Raw genomic sequence first — 21,757 nt, 5'->3', positions numbered from 1 at the left:
CAGGAGACGCAAAGTGACATCTCCACTGCGTCTTTCTGACATTCATCTCAAAACCTTCACATTCATTTGCGCTATTATTGGCTTTAACTCGAAAAATAATAATGCATGACTGTATGGAATGTAAATCTTGGATTGCTGATAATAGGATTATACTGTATGTGCTCAACCCTCTGCCTTCTCGTCCGGCCATTAACAATATTCTGCGGCTTGATTTTAAATATTGTAGCAGTGAATCAAGCCAGCCTCGGGTGATTTGTGCTTTACCATATCTATACCTCTGTGGACAAAGATGAAAATAGCGCTGCATTTAAAGAAAACAAAACATCACTTATTTTCAGTGTCACTGATTTGATGCTCTGATTTAAGACGAAAGCAGTAGCAGCAGCATCAGGCTTTTGTGTTGCAGCTTGAAGAGATGTTAGTTAACTGAGTAACTGGAGGTAAATCAGTGATTTTGTAAATGATCAACTAATTTGACTATTGATGACAGATGAGTTGTGTTTTAGTTCAGCAGCTGAATCTTTGATGTAAAATTCTTGGGAACGGTTTGATAAGAAGGAGGAGGTAAATTGGTGTTTCACAGAGACCGCTGAGCAGCTGATGATTAAACTCAGTATTTTACATACACACAGTACTGTATCTGTTTGAATCTGTGACCACTGCCAAGGAGCTTATGATTCTGGTCCTGTCCTGACAAGTTTAGGACATGTGCCGAGGAACAGATGATTAGTTTCTGCTGCAGCTCCAGAGATTTTTTAGTAATAGATTTCTTAAAATTTTGATTCACAGAATTTACTGTGCTCTCAGCCACGCCCCAAACCCCGCCCACCTGGACCCACCATCCAACCTTGCAAGATTTGGTTTCTCTGAGTGTTTACCTGAGGCTCAGAGCCTCCTCTCTTCTTATTGGCTCACCGACCTGTTGTTACTAGAGCTCCAGAGAGAAGCCTGAGAGAGGAGATGTAAAACTACACTGAGATGGTCTTTGGTTCTTAAAACCAAAAATATATCTTCTCATGGATCAACACTTCAAATAAAACACAGAAGTGTAAAATAATATACCTTTAACCTCATGTTGTCGTGGCACGATCGTTGAACTGACTAGTACTTCTAATATTTAAAGGTCATACTCTGCAGCCATGGCGGTGCTTTTGTAACGGTAATATAAAAACTTCTCAGAGTTAATGTGGTAATGATTTATTGATGTTAAAATGCTACACACATATAGCACCTTTACATGTCAGGGGTCCACAGGTAGGAGTCACTGACAAAGGTTGGACACCCCCTGCTGCCGTTTTACTGTCTGAGTGAATACAAAACTGGAGGACTCAGAGAGAAGCAGACGCATGAGTGGTCAGAGTTGTATGCTCGCAAGATGTTTGTGGTTTTTTCCCCGCTGTGATTTGAAGAAATCCTTTTATTTCAAAAGGAAGAAAAAAAAACAAACATTTGAAACAAGCAGTCAAAGGACACGGATCAAACCTGCAACATCTACACCTTGTCCTGTTAGCATGTTAACGTTACCGTGGCTAAGCAAAAAGACAAAATTAAACTCTCCAACATTAGAGCCTATTTAACAAGTCTCAGTAGTATGGCACCATTTTCGGGCTGTCATAGAGTCCAGTGTTTTGTGATGAGAGACTATTTACAATTTAAAAAAAAAAAAAAAAAAGAATCAACAAAGGAGTTTGATAAGCATGTGTTTTAAAAATAGTGCTTGAAATGAGTGACTTGACGTAAAACTATGTACATACCTGTATTTGTCAAAGCTGGTTTGCCTTGTTTATATATACACACACATTTTTTTTCACATTGTTAATAAGTCACATTAATCATATTAAATATAGCAAACATTTCTGCTGTAGAAAAAAGAAAGGGAAAGAAACAAAGTAAATCTGAATGACATGTAACCACGTGTGTATCACATTGCAACATAAAACATTACAGCAATAATATTAATACCAACAGTAATGACATTATTTTGAACAATTAAATGGAAATCTCTTTTCAGCATCACCTTCTTGATGAAATAATTCTACTCTGCATCATTTTCCAGTCATTTCACTATGTACAAGAAACATTCAGAACTGTATCCGTCCAGTAAAGATCTCTTTTTAATACTCACATTTGGTTTTTCAGTGTTTGTCATTCTGTAACTACCCCCAAGACCTGAAGTTACTGACCTGATATATCACCAAGTTTGCTACCATTTAAAAGAAAAAGTCTGACATTTTGGGGGAAATATGTTCGTCTTTTAACTCGGGCGACATATCCGGTGAGGAGATCCAGTGTCTTCATCATTGGAACGAGCCATTAGGTCGTTTGTGCAGTTACGTGTTGTTGTTAGGCGTCATCTAGCGGCCGTAGTAATTATGACGGGAGCAGAGGGAAAAGTGCGTTGACGTAATACATTGCGCGACAAAGTCCGCGTCAGAGTGAAAGAATGAGTGAAGAAAACACAGGTGCGCAGTGTTCAATTCTCACGTTAAAGTAGCAGTTTATGTTGTTGGACAAAGTTAACCACGTTGACATGACAACAGAGATCGTCTAATGTTGAGGAAGTACTTATTTTAACCCATATCACGATCTTTTCCTAAACCTAACCGCGTAGTTTTTTGTGCCTAAACCTAACCAAGCTGTGACCGTTATTACAGTAACCAAGGCAACGGTACGTAGGTACGCCGCTCTCGGATCGGTCCGCGTGTTTATTATTGTAACCATGACAACCAACCATGACGCCCGTCGCCTTAGGGACGATATTTCAGGAGGCACTCGAGGGTTGGAGGACTTGTTGCTTTATAGCCGTCTTCACTGCCTCCGACAAGATGATTTCTTAAGATGTCAGACTTTTCCTTTTAAAAACTCGGGTTTGATTTCACTGTAATGGATTTGGGTCTGGATTCACTGTAAAAAATGAAAAGAATAAGAAAAAAAAAAAAGATTTTGTTGATTCCCTCAGGAGAGCGGGTGCAACTACTGCTTAGCAAGAGAACCACGAAGGATTACATTTTCTTTTTCTATGTTTCTTTTTGTTCAAGAAAATGTCTTACACATCAACTTCAAAACAATCCAGGATGCTTACTTGCTGTAGGACATGAATAAATACAGAAAAATTTAAATTACGTGACTTCTTCTAATCAAGTCAGTTCAACTTTTAACAAAGACCAAAATAAAAAAAAAGAAATAAAACTCATCCAGAGGTCCAAGATTATCAACATTATCAACAACAAAAAAATAATAATTTTAATAATTCAAGTGGAGAAAGATGAAAATGATGACACTAACAATTGTACAGGAGTGTTTGTGCTTGTGAGGACATTAACCTATCACCTGAAATGTACCTCAACGTAAGAATAGAAAATGCAAACTGGTCCAACTTCCATCAGTTGCTTCAAAAAACAAAAAAAGAACAAAAAAATAAAATAAAAACAGGGTCTGTTGATTTTATAACCCCAGTATCCCTGACTACAGATCTGCATTAAGTGGGTGCCTGAAATAAAGTGCAGGATATTTCTAGCCATAATTTCCATATTCTATACTTTTTTCAAACATACACAGATTAATCTCATTGTTGACGAATGAAACCGTTCAACAAAGAAATCACCGAACACTGAAAGATTACATTCTTGTTGCATGACGAAAAAACTATGAGCGGTGCTGATGTCCTGTCGACTGCTGGTAACCAAAAAAAACAAAAAAAAAACTTGGAGAAACGATGGAGTTACACTGACAGGGTGTGTGGTGTGTGTGTGTGTGTGTGTGTGTGTGTGTGTGTGTGTGTGTTGCATTCAGATACAAAGCAAAGCACATCGTCTGAACCCTGATACCAAATTAGAAGAGTGACAGAACTACATTTGGTGCTTGGTCAGATTGGTCAGACCCTCTCCTTTCTGTTTCTGTACATTCATGAATTCAGTTGATCTGCATCTGTTGGTTTTTGAATCTTACAATTCAAGGCTGCAACTATTTTTATTCTCGATTAATATGCTGATTATTTTCTTGATTGATCGATAAATCGGTTTGTCTGTAAAATGTCACGCAATGCGACTTATTTTGTCCAAATGACAGTTTTAAACTCAAAGATGTTCAATTTAATTAAAGAGAAAGAAAAACAGCAAATCCTGACATTTGAGAAGCTGGAACCAGGAAATGTTATTAAGTATTTTTGCTTCAAAAAATGACAAAATCTAAATCTAATCCCTTAACCTACTGCAAATGATGGGTTGTATTGAACTTCCAGTGGTAAAGTGGTATCAGTCATTGACCCACCAATAACCCCATCGATCAAAATGTTTCAGGGCTTCACTTCCTCGTGTTATCTTGATCTTTCATGGTACATAAAATATAACACATTCCTGCATGAAATGTCATAAATAGTGAATAATTAAAATCCCAGAGCTATCCAAAATCTAAAATGTGCTTTGTATTAGATCTGAATGCAGATTTATAAAACTCATACCTACCTCTCTGTATCACTTAAAATAAACTCAACTGAGCACTCTTGACTGCATTATTGTAAACAAAGGACTCATATGATAATATGACTTGAAATACAACACAATAATCCCCCCATCACACACACACACACACACACGCACGAAAAAAATTCCAAATTCCAAATGAAAGAAAAGAAGAAAAACATAATATAGGCCTACGTTTATTCAGCTTTGTTTGTTGTGGTGTCAAGATGTATAAGGCTGCTCCAGTCATGGTGTGTTTCTGGCCACGAACAGAGGACTGCTCCTGGTCAGACGGTCAGAGGTAGAAGCCCGTGGCTGGTGGGTCGGGGAGGCTGGACAACGTCTCAGGGACGGGCATCTGGACAGCAGGGGGCGCTGGTCCGTTCCCATTGGGCAGAGCACAGCCTCCTGGGTAAGCACTGTTCAGGATGCAGCCGTTCTCCATCTGCGCAGGGAAGAGGACGTCATGAATACAGAGGGCAGGAAGGGATATTATGAAATACAGTCATATATGTATGGAAGTGTACGTCTTAATAGCGATAGTGGCTTCAGGGTTGGAGCACTAATACACGTACTGTACATATGCTTTATCAGCTTGTTCCAGCTCCTCATTGAAGCTATGGAAGAAAATATTGAATTTTTTTACGTCTGCATCATTTAATCAAAAGGAAACTGTTTTATACACATTTCACCCAAATTCAGCCTGATGTATCTGGCATCTTTGCTATTAGACTTTACAATACAGTGGAGTGGGTTTGAACAATGTTTGGCTGCAGTGTGAGGTTGTAATGATTGGATTGGAAAGGAACATTTATTTTGAAAGGAGTATAAGTGTGTATGATGAGTGAAAATTGTGGAAGTGAGAGCAATTTTCAATGATTACAAAAGCTTGAGTATAAAAGCAATAATCATATTTTTTGCTCTAAAAATATCGTCTGCTGCGCCTGCCTGAAAAATCCAACACTTTATAGACTCAACCACAAATCTAAGAACTCAGAGTGGAATTTTTAAACTATTAATTTACACTTAATTGATCACTTTAGCCAAAATCATTCCATCAATGTGGTAGACAAAATAACAGAAAAGCCTGAGTCTAGTTTGATTAATGTGAGTCTAGTTTCAGCAGTAAATCTGAATCTGTTAATTAGTATTTTCGAGCCGAGACACATATAGACATAAACACAGACATACGACTACATCTCAAACTTTCTGTTTAAGAAACTGGTAGAAACTGATGCATCTCATCAGTCCTTAAAATCTCTTGCACCATTGTTTACACATCAAGAGGACCTGACCCCTACAGGCAAGAAACCACAATACATGTAGTAATGAACTTCATGTACTGGATTTACCAAATCCTTTACATCTCCTGTCATCCTGTCTTCAAACACTTAGAAAACAATAGTGCAGCCCGGCCTTTTTTCGTACGTCACAAATAGAAAGAGAGAGGAAGAGAAAAAAAAATTGTGCTGACACAACATGTCTTTTCCATTTTTGGATCCTGAGTAATGAACCTAAATAAACCAAACACAGATGTAGAACAAGCACAGCTCCGTGCCTGTTCTTTAAGAGGACCTATTATGCTCATTTCCAGCTCTATATTGTTATTCTGGTACTCCGCTAGAGAAGCTTTGCATGACACACAGTTTAAGTAAAACTCCTTATTTATCTGAAAGTTATGCAGCCCCTCAGTCGAGACTGACTGACACAGACCATATTAGCTCAGGCCACTTTCTTGTGATTGGCCAAAGCCTGCTGAGGGGCAGCACCTAGCACATGACAGAAAATAAAATAATCTTTACATTTCTGCCTTGGATTGACCTATTCTCTTATTCTGGCACACAGTGTTAGGGGAGCAATGACTAATCTGATTTGATTCAATTTTGATCCATTTACCAAGGGTTTAATGGACTTTAGTCAAAGTCGAACCAGCATTAGTCTCATTATTTAATATCCACACATCGTAGTTCTATTTCATAGCTTGAAATACTTATAATGAGAATAAAAAGATGTACATTCATGTGCACTAGCTTTGAATGGAGGGAATAAATGAGTGAACAAGTCCTAAACAATTTAGCTGCTGATACCTCCTGACGTGAGTAGGAGTCACAATAAGATACTCACAAAACACACTGCCCTTTATAATAATGAATCCAAGGACTGACAATAAGCAGAACAGTTTTATCTGTGTGATAAAGTGAGGTTCGCCTGCACATACATTACAATACAGCATAACAAATGAATGAAGGAATATTGGCGCATTAATCAAACGTATCACAGGCGTGTTACAGGATTCTGAATGTTGTGGACATGTGAAAATGACAGTGAGGTGTTCATCTTAATTAGAAGGTTCCTTTTGTGATGAGCATGAATTAAATCTGCAAATGTCACAGCTGCCTGCCAATAAGAATCTGTATTAAATGTTGACAGATTATCATTAGGAGGCTGCAGTTGGACATTTTGGCATAACCATTAGAGTAAAGGTCAGAGTGTGAGTAAATTATCAGTCATCTGCTGTGTGTCAGGATCATCGACAGCAAATATCACAACAACTGGGCATTAATATGTGGTAAAGTGGAAAATCTGAGCTGCTGTTGGTGTTGGATGAAAATACTGCAGATCAGCACAGTCACTAGAAGGCGTCCTCTGGGGATCACTGTAATACACTGAGGACCAAAGTAAGGCTGCAACTCATGATTATTACTCTGTATGATTTTCTCAATTCATCGATAAAGATGTGTACAACATCAGAAAACTGAAAAATGCCCATCACAATATCCTGGAGAGTCTCGTTTTGTCCAACCAACGGCCAAAAAACCCACAATATTCATTTTAATATAATGTTAGACCCAGAAATGCAGTAAAATGTCACTTTTGACAACCTGGAAATAACAAACATTTGGGATTTTTTTTTGAAAAATGACTTAAAACTATTTTGATGCTCAGTTACTTACTGAGCATCAAAATAGTTTTCTTTAGACTGATTAATCGACTAATTTTTGCAGCTCTAGACCAAAGTATTGAACTTTAAAAAGAGGAAAAAAAGTTAAACACATGTTGATAATAACATATGTTTTTTTGCAAAGAACCATTTCCCCAGTGGTGAAGAGCATGAGGATGCAGTTGAAAGCTCCATAAAGGCAGTAAGTATACATACTGAACACCCAAACTCAAACTGTTTTAGCTAGCTGTGATTTCATTGTCATAACAGCGTGTCAGTGTTTCAGTGACCTCACCTTACTATGATTGGGCTCATGAGGCATCTCCGAGGTCACCATGTGGCCGTAGTGGTCCAGCTGCCGGCAGGGCTTGCCCACTCCCAGGATCTGCTCCAGGGAGGCGTTGGGGGGCGGGCACTGCGACAGGCTGGAGATGACCTGGGCCAAAGGAACCGGGATTTGCTCCTGCTGCCGTTTGTGGTTCATCCCCTGGAAGGATGAGACCATGGACTCGGCCCCGTGCTGCTGCCCGCTACGCCCAAGCAAACCACTTCCACTGATAGTGTAATCTGCATTGTCAATGTCAGGCATACTATAATCCATGCAAGAATCTAGTGAGGTGTTTGTAAGAGGTTTTTGGCTGTTATCAAGGCAGGGGTTGCTGCCCAGACTCTCACTGAATCCGAAGTCCTGCCACTGGGATTTCCCGGCTGAATGCTCCGTGCTGGAGATGCCGCACAGTCCGTTGAGGTTGGCCGCCTTCTGTTTGGCATGGCACTGCTGCGAGCCCTGGTTCTGCATCCTCGGTTGCTTCTGCTGAAGGTAGCGTTGATGTGTCTGCTGCTGATGGAGCTCGCCATCCAGCTCTGAGGCCTTGCCATTGAAAATAGTCTGTTGTTTGTTAAAGGGGTCCAGTTGTATCCCTGCACTGGTGAGAATGTCTTGGGCAGTCCACTGTCCGTTGGGAATAGATTGATTTTGCCCCAGCAGTTCTCCGTTGACTATCGTGTTTGCCAAGTGGTCGCTCTGTTGACCCCAGTCATGTGCTACTTTACCTGTTCGCATGTTGAGGTGCTGTTGCATCTGCTGGGACAGCTGGACGATGGGAGCCTGCCCCACCAGGGGAGGCTTATGGTGAGGAAACTGCATTTGCACGTTAGCGTCAGAGGTGGGATTACTTTCAGGTAGTGACAGTGTTGTGGCTGTCGCTGAGGACGTACTAGGAGGCACCTGTCCTCCGTGCTCTGCGGAATCAGTCTTTCCCTCTATGGAGTCGTAGATATATGAAAGGATCTCGTCATTCGTCAGCAGGTCGTCCAAAGTGGGCACGCGTTCGGGGTCCATCTCAACTCTGATCATCCGCTCATCCAGCAACAGCAGCTCCAGGTCCTCAGCACTCAGCCCCAACCCCTCCAGAGCTCCGAATAGCTCACCGTTTGAACACCCGCCCTCGTCTGCGTCCACAACACCTTGGCTTTCCAAGGAGAGGGAGTCCAGAGTGGCAAGCAGTGGGTCGAAGCTTGTGTTTGGCTCTGTGATGCCTGGAACTACCATGCCGTTGCTTGGCTCGTCCCAGCTTCTGTGCAAGCTGGAAGGTGGTTCGGAGTCAGAGAAGCCCATCTGCTCTCCAAAGAAGCTGCTGTGGAAGGACATTTTGGGCTCCAGAGCGGGCTGGCAAACGTACACCGACTCATCCTGACTCATTAACGCCCCCAGGAGGGAGCCAGGGTCCAGACCATCCCTCAGCAGCCTGTCAGTCCGGCTCTTCTTCGACTTGCTACCGTTTTTCTCCAGGCTTCCATCTCTAAAGCCTGCAATGGGATGGTTGGACTGGTAGAGTAGAGCCTCACCTGTAGCGTAGGTAAAGGGTAGATGCATGGAGCGCTTGCGCAAGTGCTCTCCTCCCTCTTCATCCCTACAATGACAGAACACATAATTATCATCTGGAGATCTCACCACGGTATCAACGTTTCCTGCTTGTGTTTGGTTCTTACCCGCTTTCTCGTGATTGAAGGTGTTTGTAAGTGTCACAAATGTTTAAAAATGTGTCATCACATAACGTCATCACATAAAGCATGCTTCCCTCTTGGGATAAACTCTTAAAATCTTTGCATAAATCAAGGGATCATAGGAACATACAAAAGAGGCCTCTGGGTGGCGATGATGTAGTCTGGTTTGCCATTCTTGTACACCAGCCTGGCATTGGCCTGGACCCATTTCCAGCGATTCTCCTTGGTGAGGAGCCTGAACACAGTCAGACCACTCTCTCCAGTCTTCATCACTACACAATATGGAGCACAAACACAGTTATAATGAGTGAACTTTGTAAGAAAATTAACATTGCCGAAAGCACTTTTTCATTTCAGCAAGGACAGAGTCAAGAGCTGTTGGTAGAGGGGTAGAAACTCAATGGCTGTAAATCCAAAAAAGGTTGCGTTATTTAAGTGTCCAAACTATACAACTGAGCATGTTGATGGAATTTCATACCAAAGTAAAAAAAGAGAGACTTAACATTAATGAATGAAGCTCTCTCTGGATTCTAGTCCTAGAACCTTAATAGAAGTACAGGTAAAACGCTGGAGTCCTTAATATTACTGGAAGTCTCCATCGCCCCGACATTTCAAGAGGTGGCTCAACAAGATGCTTTCTATTGCTAGGATGGAACAGATTCGTTATAGCAAACAGCACTCACAAAGGTTTTTCCAGAAGGTGTGGAAGCCATTTTTGACAATGCTCGATGAGACCCAACTACTAGTCTGTGTAATCTCTGTCTTAATCTATATACTATACTGATAGTCTAGCTCCTCCGCCCATGTTCTTTTGTCTTATTTATGTCTGTTTTCTTGTTCAGTTCTGTTTTGCACTCTAGTTTTGTCATGTATGATTCTCCTGGCGGACAGGGGCAGTTTCCTATCTCACCTGTTTATTTTTTGATACCTTTCTCCTTGGAGTCTCTTTGTCAACTTGTGTAATTGTACTGTGTGCTTCGTCTATTGTGTTTGTTGTGTCGTGTGTGCTTGTACTAATTGTTGTACTAGTTGCTGATGGCGAGTTAAGGTCACCAGAAACATTAGCAGTCATCTCTAGGAACCATGAGTATCAACAGGAACCTTGAGGAAACCTTTGGATGAACGTGAACCAAAGTGTTTGATTGACGACCCAACTGACTGACATCCTCTCAGGAGTTATTAGTTATTACAAATATTTTCAGTAATGTGCTTCCACTGCTTTATATTACAAATTACTCACTGGTTGGATCATGGGGACTTACACAAGATCATCTTGATATAAAAAATGCCTTAAGCCTCCAGCAAAACTCCAGAACTTTATTAGACCAACACATTTCAGCTTGTGGCCTTCATCAGGGTCATCACAAAACATATCACAAGTAACATGTAATTAAGACAGGTATGAGAAGAGAAAATATAAAACAGCTTATCATATGTGGACATACACATCTCTGCCTATGGGGCCTCTTCAAAGATAAGTTGGGCCTGTGGTCATGTGGCTTCCGGCCAATCGTCGTCTCAGGCTGGTGGGGAATGTCCAAAGAGGACATGGGTGCCACTGTGTTTAGTGCACAGTCTGGAGAAGTGCACCTTAAGGGTTGTAAAAAAGGGACCTTGTCCTAAAATGTGTCCATGTGATGGGGCAAAGCCACCCTCCCCAACTTTGCTTACTTTGTGTCTTCCCTTTAGCCCTATGTCAGAATCCATAAACCTGGTGCTCCGTCATCCTTTTGTACAATTTTGAGAAGGATGAAAAGTAAATTTGGAAGGTGAGTAAAGCCACAAACCCGACTCTAACATGATATAAAGTCAGGCTGAATGGAAGAGACCAGATCAGAGAGTTTGTGCTGGGAAGAGGGCACCAAGCATGCAAGGTGTTAAAGACAAAAATGAATACAAAGATAATCGGCAAACCCTGATCCTTGCGCTCCAGTGACGAGAGAGCGGTCGGTAACATATCTGTGCTCTGAAGTGTTTGTGTGTCGCCACTGTTGTATGGATCATCTCTGATGTTTTGCTCATGCAGTGGATTTGTGGGCCCTATCCTCTCCTCTGGCAGCTCTGCAGCTTTGCTCAATCTGCTCCATAATCCAGCAGGATTACTTGTGAAAGCTGTCTGAACTCTCTGACCAGGTTCAACAGGACCTCTTCAACTTTTTTTTTTTTTTTTTTTTTTGGCAGGACTGAATCTAAAATAGCAGCATGGCTCTGTCATATAAACAGCAAAGACTAACCATTTCTTATTACATTAGAAAACAGCTTCAGACCTCATAACAACCACCTCTTTTGTGCCACCTTAACCCTGTGTTAACATGCAGCCAGCTTCATTGTAAAGACAGCAGTATAGAGGATTATGCTCTTTTCAGAATCGTATAAAATCTGATAAACTGCTACTTGTGTGTCTTTGAGAGTAGTTGATACCTTTGATATCTTTGGGTTTTTTTTATTGTTACCCAATAAAGTTTCCTTAAATGTTTCCCCATTGCTTCTTGTCTGCTCCTGTCTAATAAAAATAAAATACCGCCAAAAAATACTTAAAAGACATGGTGAATGACCCTCTCATCAATCTGTTTGGAGCTTTTTGTTGTTTATTTTCACTGAGCTGATGCTGACCAGTTGATCTGGAAGTGGCAGTGAAGTTAAAGACTGAATAGAACAAGTGCACAAAGTGAATGACGTCAATAAAAAAACATTTTCCTGGCGTCAAATTCTGCCTAAATATATTTTGAAGAAGGGTTTTATAGCTTGGTTGGCACGGTGACACAACTTACTTCTGACATGGTTCTCTGCACAGTACAACATATCTGCTGCATGGATGAACTGGTAGCCGGATCCTCGTACGCGCAGCTCAGCCTCTGTGTACCCCAAAACTATCTTCCCCCTGTGCAAAAAGACAATAAGTTACTCATCATTGATCATATATGACTGAACTAGTGAACAACTTCATAGGATGTAACATTAAGTTCTGAATTTACTGCTTTAGCCTCCCAAAAACAACCATCTCAACGAGCCAAGTGGCAGTCAACAGTAAAACAGAAGTTTCATTACTTTGCATCGCAGGCCAAGGGTGTGAAGTCCAGCTTGTGTTTGGTTCTGAAGATCATGTTCTTGGTCCTGATCTCCAGGATGGACGGAGGCTGCAGAGGAGTGGCGATGGCAAAGAGGGCGAGCTGCGGCGGCGCCTTCCCTCCGTTCTCTTGCCGCTGGTTCTGTCCGTGCAGGAACTTGAGCCGGCCCTGGATGTTCAAAGCCTGGAAAGCAGTTTAGAACCGTTTTTCAAATGTGCAAATATCTGAGAGGCCCATTCATTCATTTGCACAAAATAATACAAAGTAGGCGCTAATCATAGCAAGGCGTTACTCTGACTGACGTGTCCTCGGGTATCACTGGAGTGTGTTTTAGGAAAATATCCCCCATCCCCTTTGCCTGTGTCAGATTGGTTTGACTACTCTACTGTAAGTCTGTGACACCCATTGCCTTCAGCTTAATCCAGTTCTCTGCTTTTCATCCATATGCTCACTACGCCCACAACACTTTGCTTTTTTTTTTTTTTTTTTACCAAAATGTCACTAAAAATACTGATTCACTCTCAATCCTTCTTTCAGCCTGAAGCTATTTTTTAAACCTTTGAAGCATTTAAAAAGACCATGTTCTTCTTCATGTCTCTTAAAAGCGTTAAATGACTGACTGTAGTAGTATTTTCTGTGATCTACAAAGCGACGCGTCTCACTGAGACAAATCCAAGTTTCCTCTCAGTCGCTGTGTGACGCGTGACCTACCAGGAAGCCGGAGGAGTTGTCCAGCAGGCAGCGGAACCGACACACGAAGCTCCTCTCCAGGAAGGACGAGTTTTCAGGGGGAAGCTGTTCGGGGTTGTAGGTGACCAGAGCGGAGCTGCTGTCAGGTTCCATATCTGTGGGAAACAAAATATGAGCCACAATGATTATTCAGTTTTAATGTGAGAATCTGGTGTTAAAACTGCAGCAGAAGTAACAATTTAATTATATTTATGGACAATATTTTATATGTTTATTCTACAAGGACTATGATTCTTCATGTGACAGTGGTACTGTGGATGTTTACTGGACATTTGTGTGTGTGTGTGTGTGGAGTTGATATATTTGTTAGTTGTTTTTCTTCTCTCCTCTGTTTAGTGCAGGTTGGAGACTGTTGAGTTTTCATATTGTAGAATTATGAGAAGTAATAAAACTAAAGCCATACTTTTTTTTTTTTTTTTTTTTAAAAACTACAAAATGTTTAATTCACTCAGAAAAACACATCTTTGTATCAGTCTATAGCTGCAACAGCAGGTTGTCCACTAATCAGAAGGTTGGTGGTTCGATCCCCGGCTCTTCCAGGTCGCATGTCGATTCAGATTCCTCCAGTTCATATATTACACATCATGGTCTCATATTACAGAACTTAAGTAAGTTTAACGGTATCTTTATTAATATTTTCTTGAATATGCACTGAACTCCTCGACAGTGTCATCTTCATGTGCCACAGTAATACAGTGTTTCCTGATTTATTGTCTGTTGTTTTACCTTCATAATGTCATAACTGTGACATTGACCTGGCTTCAAGCTGCCGCCTGTATTTATGCTTATGCTTTAATGTTGTCTCATATCATCAGCTGCCGTCCACTGTACAAAATACACTTATGTAATGATGCCTTGAGCTAGATCTGACCTAACACACCAAGTGACTGCATTTGTTGTAGCTACGGAGGGGTGGAGGGGGGGGTCGGTGCAGGAGCGGGTGAGCTGTGTCAGGGGCTGTAGGTCTTAACCTAAACACATTGCTCAGAACCAAAGCACACAGACATAAGCATCTTAAAACCCAAGTACAGATCTGGGACCAGTTCACCTCATAAGCCACAGTGAAGATTACAGGGTCATGTGACCTGACCTGAGGATGGTCTTACAGTTTAATGCCTCAACTGTGTGTACTTAACCCTCTGATATTGATGTCCAAACTCTCTCTCTCTCTCTCTCTCTCACACACACACACACACTCTCTCTCTCTCTCTCTCTCTCACACACACACACTCTCTCTCACACACACACACACACACACACGTGCGTGCGCACACACACTGAGGGCTGCAGAAGAGTGCAGCACATTCAGCAGTGCTACAGATTTTTGGGATGAAACTGCAGAAAGAAGATTCAAATCTTCCTATTAAATATTTAAACTCCGTGTTTTTAGAAGCACAGGAAGTTTTACTGAAAGACGTTTTTGATTGGACGAAAACCTGGACACCTGTTCACAGTGCATGTAAGGTCAAACCAGCTTCCAGGCTGCAGTGCAATATAGTGTCTGTGCATATGCAAATAAAATGTGCATGACCTCCAACAGCTTGCAGTTCCCAGGCTGCACAGTGTTTCTTCACATGGTCAGGGTTAGATGTTTCTATGCAAATGTTTCTGATTTATTTGCATAGAAACATCAAATTCAGAAACACTGTTCAAGCTCAAGTCAAATATTGTTCAACCTTTAAGTGACAACTCCTTGATTTGGTGTGTTGTTTCCACTTCAGACCAGAGTATCCAGTCCAAACAGGACCTCACGGTTCTGTCGTGGTTGTAATGAAAGGCTCATGTAGGGAGGGAGGAAGGAGGGATCACCTTGGGGGGAGTCCTGGGTAACGGCAGACGCAGCGGCAGGAGGATTCAGAGCCCAGTGCAAGTTTCTCCTGAGCTCCTGCTGGTCCTCTGTGTGGACCAGCTCATACACACTCTGGTGCATCACGTCCGTCTGAGAGGAGAGAAGAGACGGAGAATCAGCCCATTACATAGAGACACAGGTTAAATTATACACCTGAAAAAGAAATGGGAGTCATCATTGTTTACAAAGGTCAGTCATTATGTACCTGATATTATAATCCAAAAGCAACAAATCCATAATAAAAATATGAATTATATTATCCCAGTGACCAGACTTACGTTTTATTAAATAATTATGCATCTCTTTACACCGAAATTAATCTTTTCTCATGTCGCTATCAATGAGCTGATTCAATCTTTTACAGCCAACACTTGCTGCTAAGTGGCTTTCAAGATAATGACAAACAAATGGGTTTATATTAAATTACTTCAGAATTCAACTCCTTTTTTCCTTTATGTGAAAACACTCTAAGGCGACATCAACAATGATTTGTTTTAGTTTCAAAATGCATCACTTCTGTTGTGTTTACGCCACACTCACTACCCTAAAACGCCCAGTGTACATGAATGGTCATGTGATATGAGTTTTCCGGTGTGTTAGTATGGACGGAGATCGTTTCTGCTACGGAGCTAAAACGCTCGACCGGACGAAGATCGGTTTGTTTTAAAGCACCGTTTTAAAAAGAAAACTCATGAGCGTGGATGTAGCTTAAGCCTTACGTCATATCCAGTAGTTTGTGTCCTATGTGACTGTTTCTTTAAATGATGAATAAAAACTACAAAAAGGTTCAAACTTCTATGGATATCTGCCGACAAACTTCACTTCAGCTGTTCGTTGTCTTGGCAGGTCAATGTTAGCATGTTCACTGTAGCTGCCAGGAGTTGCTGTGGGGTTTGTAGTGAAGAGCTGTTCAGTGGTTGACACAGTGTTTCTGGGTGGTTACTGTTCAGGTCGTTGCTAAATACTCACTAAGGCATTATTAGATGGTTATAAGGGTTTTTCTGGATGTTCTCATTGTGTTGCACGTTATGGATATTCTGGGTAGTTGCTAGAGAGGAGCTACTAGCTAACTCGGTGTGCTACTCTAATGCTCCTGCAGAGGTAGTGCTATTTTTAGTGGTAGGCTAGTGCAGCAGCCGTGTCAGTATTAGTAGCAGCTGTCACATGTGGCTCCAGCAGTTTGCATGAGGAAAGTTTCTCCGAAACATTGCGTTCAAAAGCAAAGTTCCCTTTTTGGATGGCTACCGAAAGTCAGGAAAGGTGCACTCAGCCGAGGCTCCGTGTGTGCTGCTCAGCTGAGCTGCAGGGCAGAGATGTGTTGCTCAAAGCAGCTCACTCCTGCGACTAGTGGTTTCTACAAAAGGCCAAGCTATAAATAGGTCAGGTCTTTTTTTGCTGCTGTTTTGAGCCTCTGACTCTGCACCATGCAGGGAGTAGACCGATGCATCGAGCAAGACCCCCGAGCTGCTCCCAGCAGATGTTGCACGCAAGCCGTCCATCGAGACCCCGCCATCGACCGCAGACACAGAGCTTCCAAGAATTTTAATACGATAACGTACCTGCCTCTGTGGATTTGCACCTCTGTGTCGACACATGCTCCACAAAATACAGGAGTTAAATCATGGCGAGGTTAGATGCTAAACTAACGAGTTAAAATGTTAAAGATGATGGAACAATCACCTCGCTCTCTGATTTTGTAAATGTTAATTAATCTCTTGAGTGGTGACTATATGCAGACATGATCATGTGCATGTGACAAGGTAGCCAAGCTAGCAGTAGCCCTGTTCTAACACTGATTGCTAATGGACCCTTGGTAACATACAAGTTTACAGGAGCTCAACCTCGTGACTCCAGTGTTCTGGATTCCCCCAAAGAACGGAGATCTACCAGCGGAAAGACTCGTCTGCAGCTCAGGCGAATGACACACTCGACATAACCAAAAGGAAAAATGATCAATCGTCCACTAAACTTTGTCAAGTTTCAACTTCATGTTTCAAGGACAGTTGTGATGTCTGCTTCACTGCTGATTCAGCTGAGGCTGGGTGTTTGTCAGATGGTTTTTACGGGACCAAAAAGGAGCCATTGCTCATCACAGCAGAGTCTACTGACTGTGGAACCACGTCATAAATACAGGCTGGTGTTGATGTTGTACGAGCTCTTGTGATCCAGACACAGCGGCTATTTCTGTGTCAGATTTCTGTAACTTCACCACAATAGGACGACAGGAGGTTTCCCATTAACCCTCTGCTGTTTCTCTTGCTAATTGTGATTATGTTAATACTGTTGTGGAGAATGTTCGGACGGTTACTGGAGGCGACAGGAAACAGAAAAACACTGGTAGTGATACGATACCTGGTGGAAGCCCAAGTAGTCCTGGATGGTGTGAGAGGAGAAGAAGATGGTGCCACTGGCTGTGAGGACCAGGACAAACCCGTTGAGAGCCTGCGGGTCAAACAGAGGATGCACACACAGTTAGCACACTTATCATTCATTCTGTAAGAGCTTTCATTATGGAAATAAAGCAACACAATGTCATTGGCAGGAGTTCACCTGTGTCAGTAACATGGCAGAGCTCTGTGCGTTTGCTGGGAATCCACTCCACTATTACGCCTTAGTCAGCAAAGATATATGAAGCATACGGACATGTACAGTGTGTAGTGTGTGAGGCAATCAACTCTCTGCCTTTACAGCTGTTCTACAAAAGTAGGTTATTTAATTTTTATAAAGGGGGCCATGGCTGCAGTTGTTGTAGAGAGTGGATCTGCAGGTTTGTGATGACAAGATGACAGCGCTACAGTAAACTCATTCAAATCATAAAGAAGAAAAGGAAAATGAGAAAGGAAAAGAGAGGAAAAGGAAAATGAAGTAGCATGTTAGGTGAAATGGAGCGCACTCATTGTGTCTCTTCAAAAGGGGAACAGCTGGTCCAACATTTCCACCTCACTAAACGCACACGTGCCCTCCCCCGGTATGAGAACATTTGGTAAATAAAACACACTGACAGACATGTACCAAACAAAACGCAAACAAACACGCCCGTCCTCATCACAGAGCCACAGCCGCTCGTACGAGCGCAGCCGTCTCTTCCCTAAATCAGCCCACGGGGGCGCAGGGATGACTAACGCCGGAGACGCCATGTTATTCTTTGTGATAATACAACCAGTGATTCACCTCAACTGTCCGCGAGATAGAGTAAACACAAGCGAGCAAATGTCAGGGCTGAGATTCTCATGTAAACAGCAACCAAACGTATTCTAAAAAATCTGTTTTGGAGCCACATGTTTCAGCTTTTCAGTTACTTTTAATGCACTAATGTTAAAATATTCAACCTCTTGTGTAATATCCCTCCAAACATTATTCAAATGTAGAAAACGAAATCGGAGAAATGCTGCGTTGCTACTGGAAGCCGATGTGACGTGAAAGGTTGCGCAACAGTCCGCAATTTGGGCAACACAGTCTGCTCATGTGAACTTGTTGACCTCCCATCTGCAAATGATTTGCTGCAGTCGTGAGGACGAGCTGGGGAGAAGTGAGGGCGCACAAAAGAGAGAGAGAGAGAGAGAGAGAGTGTGAGAGAGAGAGAGACAGCAGGTTGTCGTCTGTTGTCAACAACGACCGGTTCTGTGTGTTTATTGTTGAATAATGACTAAAGAAGTGACAACACAATTAAAACATTTCGCCACGTTTCCTCCATTTTCAGCCTGAATAATTGAAACGCTCACTGCTCTTCTATAATTCACGACTGTCTGATGCGAAGAAACCGGCTCAGACTCGAGGGGTTCAGAAATAAACCTGTGTCCGTGGACGGCTCGCTGTCCATCTCCCCCTTTCATCCTGAGGAGGAGGAGGAGGAGGAAGAGGAGGAAGAGACCCCCTGTGGAACACTCACCTCCTGACTGAGTTTGTTTCTCCAAATGAGCTTTCATTTCTCATTACCAACAAGCTGGGGAAACGTGGGGCTTATCATAAGAAGGAAAACCTCCGTGCTCGGGTCGGGGGAACGGCTGCTTCCTCTCCTCTCCTGGAATGCCAGTGTGATGCACATTGGGAGGAACTGGACTGGAAAATCAATGACTCCAGCAGATCCCAAAAAGATCTGGCAGCCGGCGAGTTCGCCCTCTACTCAGTCACACACACAGAACAGAGGGCACAGAACCCCCGTCAACCACGAGAGGTTGGGTTTTATTTTTTGTTTTTTCCGTTTCCACTGGAATGGAAAACAGGCCCATCGATCGCCTTTTCTTAAAACACTGAACAGTGACCTGAAATTCCAGTAAAATGTCCAGAGGTCCGGGGGCGGGGTGAAAGGGAGGGGTGGGAAGGGGGGAGTTGATGCTCTCGCTCTGTTTTTGCTCTACTTCACTGGCTCCGTTAGCTCTGCTTATTGTGGACTTCAAGTCACTTTATTCACCGTCATTGCACAGTGGAAGCATTTATCCACTGCAGAGGTTACTGAGAGGCGAACTGTGGCCCCAGATGTATAAACTATATATTATTGACCATTATTCGATCGACGCAGCTTCTATAACCTTTATGGCACTGATCACATGACGCTACGCAGCCAATCACTGCGACTCCAGTCAGTGAGTGAGATGATGTAAGTGGATCTGACACTGAGGCATTATCTGTTAGCGTCGGACAGAGCCAGGCTAGCTGTTCTGCATCGCTAAGCTAACCTATTAGCTTCATATTTACCATACGGGAAAATGGTATCAATTCACTCATCAAGAAGTGAATATCATAGTTTCTAAAATGTCAAACTATTCCTTTAAATGTGATCGAAACTAACAAATGGCCGAAGCTCCATGAAGATGACTCGGGTTGTAAAAGTAAAAACCCCTGAAATTTCTTTCAGGACGACAATGACGATAATTTGAGGAATAACAGGCTGAAATATCTGTTGAAATGAATCCATATTCACTGAATGATATGATGAGTCCCGGGCACAGGTCGAATCCAGCAGCAGACTGGTGTGACTGAACAGTGCACTAATGTTTCATGAGGGCACAGCAGACAGTGCCAGACATATTGAGTGGTAAGCCGCCCTGAGCCTCTGAGCCCCTGTCATTGGCCTAAATAGATTTTGGGCACTTGTCAGGAAGAAGAAAAAAGAAAAAAAAGAAAAAAGAAAATAAAACATGGGCGGTCCAGACTCACAAATTAAATCGGTGCCGTTGCCCATCCACAGACACTGGCCTTCAATAGCATAACAAACGTAGTTATAGCAACAAACAATCTCAGATATTGAATTGAAAAAGGAATTAAATAGATGACACAGAACAGACGACTGTGGGTGGAGCAGAAATAACAACAACTGCAGTCTGAACACTGACCTGCAGCAGGAGTTCACCCTCAGGGATCTTGGCCTCCACCGCTGTTTTACTGTCGTCATCATTTGCACTGGGCGGAGTCACACCGTTTCGACTGGTCAGGGCGACTGTAGAGAGAGAGGGGGGGGGGTTAGACGGGCTTTAGTCCTGTGATAATGTTTGCAAAGCACTGCTGTGACTGTCAGACCGCCTCATGCTTCATACGCTGAAGATGCTGCAGACACGTCCGCTCCCGGCTCATGAAACATTCACCACATGGAACCTGAAAAGTCTGATTCCCCAAAACCAGACCTTTTATTTTGTCTAACTTAGTTATGTCATAGTTACTATGACATCAGAGCGTCAGTGATAAAAATTACAACAGAAGAAAAAAAACTCTTGTTATTTCAGTCTCTCCAGAGACTCTGCTGTCCTGCAGCCGTACAGCACTGAACTGTTCACACCTACTGTCTTTCTAACCCAGATACATATTCTATTCTACAAACTACAAAAAGAAAGTCAACTGCAACTAATCCATTCTTTAAGCATAAATGCCAACAACTAACTACTTTCAGCCTGAGGACTTGTTCCTCTGCTTTGTGTCATGTGACAGTAAACTGAATATTATTTTGATGTTGGACAGTTGGTTTGACCAAACAAGCAACGTGAAGGTGATTTAAAAAGCTGTGAAGGACATTTCCCACGTTATTTTGACACTGTTGAGACCAAACGATCATCAGTTAATCAGGAAGACAATATAACCCTAATGTTGTGTTTGGGGTCCTGGAGACTCTGGCTTTTGTTTATCACCTTAATGATTCATGACTTTTCCTAATGGAATGAAATTAGCTCAAAAACATGATTTTTGCTGTTGATTTTTCAAATGTCACCATACAAAGTTTTATAATAGTTAGTTTATAAAAGAACCTCTCTGAGCCCAAACATACTGTAGCTCATATATAATATATATTTGTTCATGTATGATTCGGTGCAACAGCAATGCTTCATACTCATTTTGTATCGTGTTCAGTTAATGTGCCCAGGTTGTGGTGAAGGGAAGCGGGTTACCGCTTCATTTTCTTCCTTTTTTAAAAATAAGGTCAGAAGAACATTAGAACATTTATGTATTTAAAGCAGAAAAACTGTTTACTTTACACTCTTTACACAAACAGAGGGACCTGTGAGCTCCAGAACAACAAGGAAGTAAAGCTGATGTCAACAGAACACAAAGATTAACACATCAAATTAAGATTTCAGGGCAGAATGAGACAGAGAGGAGTGTCGTGTTGCTGTGAAGCTGCATCTGTGTTCAGAGAGTCAGAGAGAGAGAGTCAGAGAGTCAGAGAGAGAGAGAGAGTCAGAGAGAGAGAGAG

The 21,757-nt window shown here is 42.2% G+C and overlaps 1 protein-coding gene across 1 annotated transcript in view; it reads right to left on the bottom strand.

Annotated features, from left to right (window-relative positions):
* Window positions 1–1,187: 1,187 nt before the first annotated feature.
* Window positions 1,188–21,757, bottom strand: part of LOC111673147 (aryl hydrocarbon receptor-like) — a 42,109-nt gene continuing 21,539 nt past the window's right edge. The window contains exons 3-11 of the mRNA XM_023430818.2: window positions 20,409–20,512; window positions 17,428–17,517; window positions 15,036–15,165; window positions 13,188–13,321; window positions 12,457–12,659; window positions 12,180–12,289; window positions 9,539–9,680; window positions 7,697–9,314; window positions 1,188–4,905 (exon numbers count right to left, since the gene is read on the bottom strand). Coding sequence (XP_023286586.1) covers window positions 4,756–4,905; window positions 7,697–9,314; window positions 9,539–9,680; window positions 12,180–12,289; window positions 12,457–12,659; window positions 13,188–13,321; window positions 15,036–15,165; window positions 17,428–17,517; window positions 20,409–20,512 — 2,681 coding nt within the window. The 3' untranslated portion in view covers window positions 1,188–4,755. The remainder of the gene's footprint in view (window positions 4,906–7,696; window positions 9,315–9,538; window positions 9,681–12,179; window positions 12,290–12,456; window positions 12,660–13,187; window positions 13,322–15,035; window positions 15,166–17,427; window positions 17,518–20,408; window positions 20,513–21,757) is intronic.

Source organism: Seriola lalandi, unplaced genomic scaffold (assembly GCF_002814215.2).
Source record: "Seriola lalandi dorsalis isolate HSWRI2012SDOR001 ecotype SW California unplaced genomic scaffold, Sedor1 jcf7180002054912, whole genome shotgun sequence".
NCBI classification, from domain to species: Eukaryota; Metazoa; Chordata; class Actinopteri; order Carangiformes; family Carangidae; genus Seriola; species Seriola lalandi.
The sequence above is the reverse complement of the archived record's forward strand: the minus strand, read 5'-3'. Positions and strand labels throughout refer to the sequence as shown.